The sequence below is a fragment of the Bos javanicus genome, chromosome 17 (assembly GCF_032452875.1).
Source record: "Bos javanicus breed banteng chromosome 17, ARS-OSU_banteng_1.0, whole genome shotgun sequence".
In the NCBI taxonomy this organism is placed as follows: Eukaryota; Metazoa; Chordata; class Mammalia; order Artiodactyla; family Bovidae; genus Bos; species Bos javanicus.
The window spans coordinates 62,345,070-62,357,864 of NC_083884.1; the positions used below are offsets into that span (position 1 = coordinate 62,345,070).

The 12,795-nt window shown below is 38.1% G+C and overlaps 1 protein-coding gene and 1 non-coding gene across 5 annotated transcripts in view; one reads left to right on the forward strand and one right to left on the reverse strand.

Annotated features, from left to right (window-relative positions):
- Positions 1-12,795, reverse strand: part of PTPN11 (protein tyrosine phosphatase non-receptor type 11) — a 70,680-nt gene that overhangs the window by 36,761 nt on the left and 21,124 nt on the right. For 2 of the 4 annotated variants that reach the window (XM_061384977.1, XM_061384975.1), the window contains exons 2-6: positions 11,831-11,953; positions 6,697-6,891; positions 4,769-4,961; positions 1,979-2,095; positions 1,225-1,338 (exon numbers count right to left, since the gene is read on the reverse strand). In XM_061384977.1, the coding sequence (XP_061240961.1) occupies positions 1,225-1,338; positions 1,979-2,095; positions 4,769-4,961; positions 6,697-6,891; positions 11,831-11,953 (742 nt within the window). The remainder of the gene's footprint in view (positions 1-1,224; positions 1,339-1,978; positions 2,096-4,768; positions 4,962-6,696; positions 6,892-11,830; positions 11,954-12,795) is intronic. The other 2 variants (XM_061384976.1, XM_061384978.1) reach the window with 1 other exon arrangement.
- On the forward strand, positions 7,428-7,534 carry LOC133229316 (U6 spliceosomal RNA). Its single transcript, XR_009730540.1, has one exon. It is a non-coding gene; the product is annotated as a U6 spliceosomal RNA (small nuclear RNA).

A 12,795-nucleotide genomic window follows, 5' to 3' on the forward strand; every position in this document is an offset into this window, starting at 1 on the left:
TTGTATATATTCGAAATTTTACATAATAAAAAGTTTTTTTGAAAAATAGGTTTTTCACTCAAACTCTGATGTAAGATTTCTGAACTTTCTGTACTTATCCATCTCTCAACTCAAAGCTCCTTAAAGACAAAACCCTGTCCATCTTGAGGGTGTCCTTGGTGACTAACCCAATGCTGGTATAAAGGAATAAACATGAGGTCAAGTCCCTGGTCAGGAACACTGAGCAAAGACCATGACTGTTCTATTCTGTACCCATCCTCAGTGCTGCATTCAATCAATATTCGTGGTACAGAAAGTTGGACAATTTACTCAGCCTCTCTGAGCCTGAAGGCTCCTCCCTCATCTGTAAAATGGAAATAATATCCCGCCAAGGTGATCTGACATATGGCGGTTAAAAAGGACTCCATGTGGCCATTTACTCGTTCATTCATTCCACAAATATTTATGAATCCTGAAGTCCTACAAAAAGTATGGAATGATCATTCCCATAAACAGAATAACAATAATATAATAACATAAATATTAGCTACATGTAAATACTCATTCAACAAACATTTATGGAGCTGCTGCTGGTTACTAGGCATGCTGCTTAAAGGTAACTATGAAGATGGATACAGCACACACACACAAAATTGTTTTTAAGGGCGTTTTCTGTCAAAGGGATGAAAAGGGAGAGAACCAGGTTACAATGGTGACACATTTCACTGCAACAGGAACACAGCCCACTGTGGACATTCTCCTACCCAAGCTGGTTTCAGGAAAGAAATCAGTTAATCTCTGAAAAGGTATAAACTTCCAGATTATACCTTATAAAAGGTAGAAGCTCCCAGACTAAAGCTACCTTGAGCTGTCTTTTACTTATTCGCTGCAGTAAAGCTATATATTCTTCCTAAAGACCCCAGCCAATGCTGGAAATCTTCCAAAGAATTAGGTACTTTTGTGTTTCTGGGATTTTGCCAGCGGTCCAAACCAAAAGAGCCAATCCATGAGCCAAATGGCTCATTCATTTAATATTAACTGCCAACTCCTTTCTCCTAGAACATAACGCCAACTCTTTTGAAAAAGCCCCCTCAGCAACTTGCTCCATGTCAATCAACGACCAAATTAAGAAGAGCTGCAGATCCAAGTGAGTCTTTTGGAGATCTAATCCCAAACATAAGACTTCCCTTCCACTAAGAACAGGACTTAATAAATCATGTAAAAAAATTTTTTTTCATAACTTACCTCAAATTCTTCCCAAAAGCCTTGTTTGACTTTATCTGTGGTCTCAGCTAATTTGCTTAGTTCTCGAACCCGACTTTCTATTTCAGCAGCATTGATACGAGTTGTGTTGAGGGGCTAATCAAATTCAGCAGTCAGTGCAAAAACAAGAAAGTATTACAGAAAAAAGTGTCAATGCCAAAAAAAAAAAAAAAGACTTCTCTGTTGGCATTCATAAAAGCAAGGACAGGAAGTTCACAGTATTCACAATAAAAGTTTTCAAATAGAGTTTCACTTTCCTTTCTGTTCGGTCAGGAATCTTCACATACTTTACTCTGCTGATATAAATTCGAAGCTATTTTTCTTTATAAATAGACCACATGTTAGAGATGATGTCATTTGCCACTAAGTAATGAGTGAGTTTTAAAATAGCAATAACTCCCAAGTGAAAAGCAATGATCACCTAAAGATAACCAAAGCTGGATTTACAATGAAAACTTTATCAAAACTTTGCTTTAAAACTCCATAAGGCCTTTTGAATTATATATGAAGACAGTCATGAAAATGATGTACTGTCTAGAATTTGTTTACAAATACTAAGGAAGAAGGTAGTGAGTGGACTAATAAATGAAACAAGACTTGATGAGTTGATATAATTGAAGCTGGGTGATGGGTATGTGGAGGTTTATGATACTATTCTACTTCCATCTGGAATATTTTATGTTGGGACTTCTTTAATTGTATAAGGAGGTGGAGTTTAGCTGTCCAATAAGCTTACCTGCTTGAGTTGTAGTACTGTGCCCAATGTTTCTACCATAGGATTCTTCTTGTAATGCTCCACGAGGTCTGTCAAAGAATCAAACCGCTCTCCTCCACCAACATCATATTTCAGTTCCTTTCATGACGAAAAACAAAAAAAAATTACGCTCATGACCTTTATGTTAAATGACTGCTTTTCCCAACTCAAGTAGAGAGACTAACCCTCCCCCGACTTGGTAGCCTTGAAAACCAATAGCTTCATAACCGCAGTAGCTGGGCAAACAAAGCAGCTTAGCACAACTGGAGTAGACAAGATGAAACTGGAACACTGTCCAGACCAATCCCCAGAGAATTATCACTATCTGATCTGTTTAGCAGTGCCCTGTTTTCAGAGCTTGTCTTTGAACCTGACTTAGAGCCTATTTAGCCCTGCCTTCAGGGGATCTCCCCAAAACAATCGGCAGCAACTGTTTAGTATCACAGCTGCCTAAGGCAGCAATACCAGTCAGTGTTTTATAAGAGACTGAGCAAAAACTTAAAAGGAAAATCCAGGCAACGTCCATAGCGGGCTCTGAAAACCTCCAACACACTCTTGAGAATCTAGAAGGACATGTGCATGTGCAGGGCTATGTGAAGTTCAGGAAAGATCCAAAAAGGCCCTAATCTTTACCTCTGGCTGATTCTGAGGTTGTGTGCAACCAGGAAGTGAAGGCTAAGGCTGAGTTTTAAGGTACCAGAACACTAAAGGCAGACATGCCCCAACACACACACAAACACACACACAGAGCCATGCTGGCAAAGTCTGGGAGATTTAATGTTTCAAGGCATTTAAGGAAATCTGTGTCCACCCATCAGGTGATCACTATGCTACCCAAGCAGAGATATCAGTGGCCACACATGACAAAGAATACAGGAAAGTCAATAAACATACAAACAGCATCAACTATAGGAACGATAAAAAGCAGCAACAACAAACCCTGGGAAAGGAGGACATCAGATTTCCAGAGCTGCCACATAATATTGCTTTAACTGTCTAGTTTTCAGGAATTTCCTGGTAGTTCAGTGGTTAGGACTCCAAGTTTCCACTGTAGAGGGCCCAGATTCAATCCCTGGTTGGGAAACTCAGATACCACAAGCCATATGGTGTAGGGGAAATTTTTTTAATAAGTAAAATACTTTGCTGTCCACCTGAAACTATCACAACATTGTTAAATGGCCATACTCCAATGCAAAATAAAACTTGAAAAAAATAAAATGCCTAGTTTCCAACAAAAACTCATGAGCCATGCAAAGAAACAGGAAAGTATGGACCATATTTTGGGACTGGGAGGGAAACATTCAGTGGAAACTGTCCTTGAGAAAGTATAGACAAAACTTTAAACCAGCTAGTATAATAAAGGAAACTATACAAATTAAAAGAAAATATGAACATCACGTCTCATCAAATAGAGAATATCATGAAAACTTTTACATAAATGCAGTATTCATGATAGCCAAAATGCCCATCAATTGTTTAATGGATAAACAAAATGTGGTATATATCCATACAACAGAAAGTTTGACAATAGAAAGAGTTTACTGACACATGGTACAACATGGATAAGTCTTGAGAAACATGCTAAGTAAAAGAAGTCTGTCACAAAAGGCCACATATTACCTGAGCCCATCTATACAAAATACCCCAAACAGGCAAATCCACTGAAATGAAGAGATTAGTGGTTGCCAAGAGTTGGGGGGAGGAGGAAAGGTAGGGAGTGACTGGTAAAGAACACAGGGTTTCTTTTTGGGGTGATGAGAATATTTTGGAATTAGTGTTATTGGCTGCATAATTTGTAAATATAGTAAAAAAAAAACAAAACCACCGAACTGTCCACCCTAAAAAGAGTGAATTTCATGGTGTGTGAATTATATCTCAATAAAGCTGGTTTTTTTAATCTTATTAAAAAACCGAAGCAATAAGTGAATACACAGTTACTATTTAAGAAACTATGTCAATGTATATTATCATATGTGAAATAGATCACCAGTCCAGGTTTGATGCATGAGACAGGGTGCTCAGGGCTGGTGCACTGGGATGACCCTGAGGGATGGGATGGGGAGGGAAGTGGGAGGAAGGGTCAGGATGGGGAACACATGTACACCCATGGCTGATTCATATGAATGTATGGCAAAAACAGCCACAATATTGTAAAGTAATAAGCCTCCAATTAAAATAAATTAAAAAAAAGACACTATGTCAAAACAAAGTTTGATGTAGTTGACCAAAACCCAACCTCCTTGGTCTAGCCACCACATTAAAAACAAGAAACGGTGAGTTCAATTCTCCCAGCCTTAAGATATGAAATCACATGCAGTCACAGGCTATACTGTGCCAACCCAAGGGAGGAGCTGAGGCCATCGCTTTAGAAATTCAGACAGAGGCAGATTCCAGCTGCAACCATGTACAAGTAGATTGAGATACTGTGGGGCTGGGAATTCCCTGGCAGTCCAGTGGTTACGACTCCATACTTTCACCACCAAGGACCAGGCTTCAAGATTCTGCAAGCCACGTGGTGCATCCAGAAAAAAATTTAAAAAGATACCACAGGGCAGAAGGTGACTTGCTAGAGACACACAGGAAATAAGTAATATAATAAAGCCATGAAATGATGAAACAGTTATAATTAACAAGGTACTCAAAGTATAGAAGCCCTCGCCTAAAGGAACAAAGAAAACCTGACTTTGAAAGAAATGGTGTTGGTCTTCTCCCAACAGAAAAACCACCCAAAGATGACATTTCAGAAGACTCACGGTTCAGCTGGGGCTTTACCTGACAGCGAATCATGACGTGGGTCACTTTAGACTTGGCATCATTGCTCTCCCCTTTGTCATCTCCAGTTCGGACAGAGAGAACAAAATCTCCAGGGTGGCTCTGGCTCTCGCGCACAAGAAAGCTACCATGTTTTCCTTTTTCAGTTAATAATTTTTCTGCTTCTTTCCCAGAGAGGTGTCCATGAAACCACCTAGTTTTTTTTTTAAATGACAATCAATTGAGTTCTACAATGAGTTCACAATATCCTTTTATAAAACTACCATCCATAGTCATATCTCAAAACAATTTAAAACAGACACATTCGTCCAAGAGACTGATCCATCCTATTCAAGACTGAACCTGCATCCCCAGCATGCAGGAAAAATGATAAAGATGTTATGAGTAACCATTAAATTCCTTAAATGAGCCCACAGTCATTTGAACACAAATATCCTCAATCTTTCTTATTTTCTTTTAAATCCCTCATCTTTTAAAAAGGCAGTCTGCCATTTCTCCACTGCCCAACCCTAAAATGACCAACTATTTAATCACAGTCATTTAAAGCAATTATAATAGAGAGTTATGGTAGTGACAGAGAATCATCTGAATGTTTGCCCTTGCTTTGGCATGCAAACACTCCATAAAAAAGGGATCTTTTGTTAGAAATGAATTCAAATATTCCAAGCTTTCCCAGATTTTCAACTTATACTTCAAGAGCCTCCAAGTTTGCTGTCCACATATTTGGACTATCCGCTGGGTTATCATTTCAAATTTTAATGCACATGAGACCTGGAGTAGAGGCAAAGGATTGGGCTAATGATGTGAACTCTCATACCTTACAATCAGAGATACCAATACACTAGGTCAGAATGGGGCCCAGCAATCTGCATTTTTAACTAGCACATTAGAGTAGGTGGTCTGAAATCAGACTTTGAGAAAATACTACTCTAAGTTACTATAGAAAATAAATTAATATAGTCATATTAATAATGTGGCTTTTTCCCTCAGGATCTTGGTGAGGAAGATCACTACATGATCCACATGTAGTGCTAACTGCTCATCACTGAAGGTATATATATCAAGATATTTTTCATCCACTCTCAGCCAAAGATAGCAAAATTAAGAAATAAACTGCAAAAAAAAAAAAAAAAGAAATAAACTGCAGAGAGTTGGCTGACAGTCTTTTGCTTAATAATCTGGCTGGCAAACAAAGGATCAGCATAAAATAACAATGACATGAAGGTATAAAGAGAAGAAACCTATCTGAAGATGGAAAATATACAAACCTAATTAGGAGACCCTGATTTGGTACTGAGTCAGAAAGGAGACGGAGAATGGAGAAGAAAACCAATAAAATCAATACAAATAAGTCAAGCCCCAGCTTTCATCAGCTTAGTTCCAAAATAAGGGAAAGATCTCAGAAATAATACAATTCCCTCTAAGCAAGGTCATTCCCACACATTCGTGGATATAACATCAAAGAACTTATGAACAATCTGAACCCTCTGAGTTCTCTGCTTTCCCACTTCTGAGCTTAAACTGACATCTGTTGGTGACATTGCTGAATAGCTGGTCAGGAGCTACAGGGAACTACTACCGTTTTGGTGTTTCCATTAGCGTTCATTTTCCTCTCCTAACTCTCAAAGTTCAGTAACATTCAAATTCAATAATCTTAAAATTATTCATGTACCAAGTATAATCTATACAGGAACTGTCTGAGACTTCTATGAGTTCTAAGTAATAGTGACTGAAGCTTTTGCAAGAAAAGGCCACTCTGAGAGTAAACTGATTCTATCACTGTTACTTTAGTAAAACTTTTAAGATTATGAGATTTTTAAGATTTTAAGATTAATAAACAGATAGAAGCCAAACCCCCATGATGCATTCACATCACACCTATGACACGGGAGAGACGCAGGCTCCACAGTTACGGAAACAGAACTGACCTTTCAGAGGTAGGATCGGCACAGTTCAGAGGATATTTGAGCTCAATAACATCTCCATTCTTTTCTTTTAGTTGCCCGTGATGTTCCATGTAATACTGGACCAATTCAGCCAAAGTGGCAAATTTCTCTCCTCCGTACAGGTCATAGTAATCACCAGTGTTCTGAATCTTGATGTGGGTGACAGCTCCATTTCTTCTAAAATAGTCCATTAGAAAGGTGGGGGGGAAGACAAATGAAGAGCTATACTAGTAAACATGGATCTCACATTCATTATCAGATTTCACCTAACTGAAACAAACCCAAAGAAGGTACAAATTTAGGCTTTTTTTAAACAAATGCATTGAGTGAAAAATAATCACACAGTCAACCATTTCAACACAAAGGGTTCTGTGTATATTAAGGGGCAATCATTTTTCTCATCACTAATTAATCAAATGAATATCATTAGAATAAAACATACATTTACCTGATAATTCAGTAAACCCACTCTTAAGTATTTTGCCCTCCAAAAATGACGCTTCATGGCTACCAAAGATTGGTTCAAGAATATTCATTGTGGCCTCGTTGTAGTAGAAGAAAAATGAAAAATCAAATATTTGTCGCCAAAATGTATACAAATACTCATACAATGGAATATCATATAGGAATTTACAAAGAGAGACACAGAACCATTGATATACACAAACAACATAGGTGAATCTCTAAAACATTAGGTTATGACAGTGAAGCCAGTGCTCACTTTGGCAGCATATATACTAAAGTTGGAATGGTACAGAGAAGATTAGCATGGCCCCTGCGCAAAGATGACATGCAAATTGGTGAAGCGTTTCATAATTTAAAAAAAAAAGAGAAGAAGAAGTCAGGCACAAAAGAAAATATATTGTATGACTTCATTTATATACTGCTGTCAAATAAGTTAGTCAATGGGGATAGAAAAAAGAATATTAATATTGCTGACCTCGTAGCAGGAGGAAGATTAGAAAGGAGCATAAAGGGACTTTTGAGGGTGAAAGAAACAGTCAAGATTTTGATTGTGGAGTTTTGGTTGCATTAATAAGTACACTTGTCAAAACTCGTCTCACTATACACTTTAAGATACTATACATAACTGTATCTTTAAAAATCATTTTAAAGACATATAACTGACAGACTTTCCAAAATGAGATGGCTAATATGTCAACCCACTGAACTGACGTAACACACTGGCCAAAAGTTTCTAAAACTTGGTTAGCCTAGGCAGTCTGATGATTTTCCGTTTGGTTTTCCAAACTACTAAATATACCTCGTTACTCATAATCATCTTTGTGGACCCAAGAAATCTGGCAATCCCAAAATGAAAGCCACTAACCTATATTTCTTAGTCTGACCCTACACCATTATCGATGAGGCCTCTGTTAAATATAAACACTACTATCTTTATCCAAAGATAAAGGAAAATGGGAACAAAGTACGAAAAAGTACTCTACAATGTTAACAACAATATCTACTTCTAATTTGTGGTAACAATCTTTTCCCTGTAAAAAAGGTACTTCAAGTAAGTCTCTCCTCCAGCTACACCTGATTCTATTTTAGCACATGAGCTCTCTATCTCTAACCTTAAGAACATAACACAAAAACAGATATTTCAGTTATGGACTAGATCAATACAAAGCAACATAGGTGGAGCTCAAAAATACGATATTAGGAATTCCCTGATGGTACAATGGTTAGGACTTGGTGCTTTAACTCCTGGGGCCCAGGTTCGATACTTGGTCAGGGAACCAAGTTCTGGCAAGGCTTGCTGTGCAGCCAAAAAAAAATGTACATATACATAAATATACACGATAGAGCATGAAAGAAGCACAATGCAGAACAATGTGCTCAGCACATACCATTTATGAAAATTTCAGAATGTACACAAGTCATACCATGCCTTATTCATGACACAGACCACAGACATATATATAATTATGTTTACATTTTATTATTTTTATGTTCCATTGTTTATTATATGTACCCTTTTTAAAATGAACTAGAAAGAATTATACCAAACTCAGAAAGTAGTTATTTCTGAGAAAGAAAAGAACAGTAGAAAGTGTGGTGAAAAAGAGGAAACTTTGCTTTACTTTATATTTTACTTTGAAGAAAAAAATGACTGGCAATAAACACAACATGGGTAATTGTACATAAATTTATGTATTTTTCTGTATTTTTTTTCCTCAAAGTTAAAACAGGGTATCTTCCTTGACTAACTAGCATGGGTGCATAACAAAAAGTTTAGATCACCCGCAGAAAACTAGAACAATAAACATGTCATACACACACATATACACATATCTCAGTGTCTATTATATCATATACACAATAAAACATTTATCATATACATAAAAAAATGAGTACATAACCAAAAATGAATACAGAAAGAAATGAATCTGACTTTGTAGTAAGTTCATAACTACACAGAAAATTAATTTCTGTAGCTTCTGAAAACAGTACTAACAGTACACCCTTATTGGGATATATTCTAAGAACAAAAAAGACTCCAGGGAAATCATGAACTTTACTTAATTAGAAATGTTTGTAATTAGAAATGATAGTGGTATAGTCATTTTGAAGCTATTTTCCTATTATAGGATTGGGCAAATGAGGTCATACACTGATGCGGCTACAAAACAGGGTTTTCTCTATAAGTGAACGGAAATGCAAATATGGAATGAGAAGAGGTGAAGAAGCTGGTGTTGAATTGGAACTATCAAACTTGGTTTGATATATATTCATGTATTTATTGATATTGATATATTTAAAATTTGCTTTCAAATATATATTTACTCCCCAGCTCTGTCTACTACAAGGGCCTAGAAGCAGTAACACTCCAGGAGTACAAACACCAAAAGATAAGACAAACAGATATTCTGTGCTTTCTGATGTGACATAATGGGATGGCTTCAAAAGCCACGATTGAAATGACGAGAGAAATTTGAACAGGGACTGTACATTAGATAATATTGAATCAATGTTAAAATTTCTCATATATAATATTAATGATATTGTAATTATACAGGATGTCCTTGTTCGTAGGACATGCACACTGAACTAACAATATTGAGAGGTTAAAAATAAGCATCCTGACATTTGCAACTTATTTTCAAAAGGTTTGGTAGAAGGAGTATACAAACACACAGTCCTAAAAAGAAAGAGCAAACACAGTGAAATGTTATAATAACAGGTAAAGAGAATGTGGGTGTTCACTGTATTCATTTTTTGACTTTCCAATAGACCTGAAATTGCTCAGAATAAAAAGCTGAGGAAAAATAAATTAAAAAAAAAACCTCACCAGTTCTGTAGTCCTGGCTCTGCTGCCTACTAGGTACGAGACTGGCTTCCTAACTTGACCTTTGAGCTTCAGCTTACTTACCTCAAAGCTGGAGATAGTGGTATTTATTCTTAGGACTTAGGACTTAATAAAGTGGTATTTATTCTTAGGTTACTGGAGAGATGAAATAAAATGAAATACGGTGAGTGTTTAGCAAGATGGCCTGCAATGTGTTGAGTCCTCAGTAATGTCTGCTATCATCCTCCTCTTCCTCCTCCTCCTCATCGTTACTATTATATAATCTTGTAAGTCAAATGTCACTCAACTGTAGGTTAGAGGTCTGTGCTAGGACAAGGCCCAAAAACTCACGAAGGCTTCTGCCCACTCCTGGTAGCAAAACAGAAGTAAAAGCTAACGATGACATGGGCTCCTAGAGAAACTAATACCCATCGAAAAGGGACTTCTCAAGTCCCAAAAGGGTCCTAGATAAATCCTCAGAGCACATTTTCCTTACTTTTTTATTTAAAAATAATAACAACAAAAGAAAATTCATAGAGCAGTTCATATCTAGCTCCTGGAATGAGCTAGAGCAAGGAGAATATAAGAGTATATAAGTATATAAGAGAAACTCAATTTCAAGAAAAAACTCGCCCATGTGGGCTCAAAGAGACATGCAACAGGGTGCGATGGCCATACTGTTCAAAACAATTTTAAACATAGTAAAGATAACTTAGTGTCCAACAATAGGGGATGGGATAAATTGTGGTATATTCACACCATTCAAGTATTATACAGCCATTAAAATTGATAATTAGATCTATATGTCCCAGCACAGAATTAAAAAAAAAAAAAATTTCAAGGAAGTCGCAGAATACATACGTTATAAAGCCAGGGATATGAATTCTAAAAACACACAAACCAACTTCATATCATTCACACATAGGACAAATGCAGTACAAGTATAAAAACATGTTCAGGAAGGAGATATGCCAGCCTCTTGATGGTGGTTTCCTCTGAGGAAGGAGCGAGGGGAATGGGACTGGACAGGGGAACAAACGGCACCACAACTTCCTCAGTGATGCTTTATTTTTTGAAAAAGAAAAGTGATCTCAAGAAACTCTTCTCTTTCTTTCTCTTTTTACTTGAAGTATAGCTGATTCATGGTGCTGTGTTAGTTTCAGGTGTACAGCAAAGCGGTTCAGTTATGTACACACCTTTTTTTCAGATTCTTTTCCCTTATAGAACATTACAAGATACTGAGTACAGTTTCCTGGGCTATACAGCAGGTCTTTGATACCTACTTTATATATAATACAGTGTGTATCTGTTAATCCCAGACCCCCACCACCACCATTTCCCCCTTTGGTAACCTTAAGTTTGTTTTCTATGTCTGTGAGTCTATTTGAAGAAATACTTCAAGAGTATTTTTTCCCATTCAGTAGTCACCAGAAGAGAAAGGGAACCAGATTCAGGATGAGTGAAACCAGAACTGTGCCTTGTTTGGGATTACACTGGGATTGAATCAGGCTCAATTTAAGAACTTCTTATTCTCTGCTCCAACTCATCCTTATGTGGTCCCTCAAGAGAGAAGAAAAGCCCACCTTTCAGGCCCCTTCTGCTGACTCCCTAATCCGCTCACTCTCAGGAGGCTATGTTCTGAAACCCCACAAGCAAGCCTGAATCCCCCCTAATCTGGGGACCAGGGCACTGGCAAGGCCTCACTCACAGGGCTGCAGACAGGTCTTCAGACTCTAAATGAGGGCAGCAGGTTGTCCAAATGTGGTCTTAACATTTCCCACCTGGCAGGCACTCTCAGGATGTGCTCTTGTTCTTCCAGCTTACCTAACGGAAAGTGTGAAGTCTCCAGGGTTGCTTTTACTGGGCCTCGCCAAGAAACTGCCGTCAACTCCTCTTGTCAACAGTAGGTTTTCTGCCTCCACGCCAGTGATATTTGGGTGAAACCATCTTGAGAGGGAGAGAAAAAGAGCAATGAAAAACAAAGCACTGCTTTCCACACCATTGCAGCTAAAATGCCTATGAGAAGAGTAGCAGATAAAAATATCAACACAACCTTTCCCCAACTCTCTTTGATCACCGCCTCCTTCTTGTCTTCCCTAAGGTAGGGACCTGGCGTCCCACTGGCACAGTAGGTGGGGCTGGGAGCACGGTTAAGGGGACTGGGGCTGAAATGGATGCTATTTATTCAGGGTGGTTGGGGATGGCCTCAGCCATAAGGGAATATCTGATCAGATCTGAAAGAAGCAAGGCAGTAACATGCAGCCATATAAGACAGGAGCACAGCAGGCAAAGAGAGGAACAAGAAAAGGGCACAGGGGCAGACTGTTTTTGACCTGTTCAGCTTGGGACAGAACAGACAAGGGTCAGAGGGGAAGGAGATGAGGCCAGTGAGGTAATGAAAAGCCAGATGAGGGAGGGCCTTGGAGGACACTGTAAAAACTTCAGCTTTTATTTTTTGTGAACTGGAAAAGACCTACAGGGTTTTTAGGCAGAAGAGCAACATGATCTAACTTACTTTGTTTTTTTTTAACTTATTTATTTGGCGTGCAGGGTCTTAGTTGCAGCATGAGGAATCTTCAACATTCATTGTGACATGCAGGCTCTTTAGTTGTGGCACACAGAATTTTTAGTTGCAGCATGTGGGATCTAGTTCCCTGACCAGGGATTGAACCCAGGCCCCCTGCATTGGGAGCAGAGTCTTGGCCACTGGACTACCAAGGAAGTCCCTGACTTATATTTTAAAATCATCCCTCAAGCTATCATGCAAGGACAGAAGCACACAGATCAGT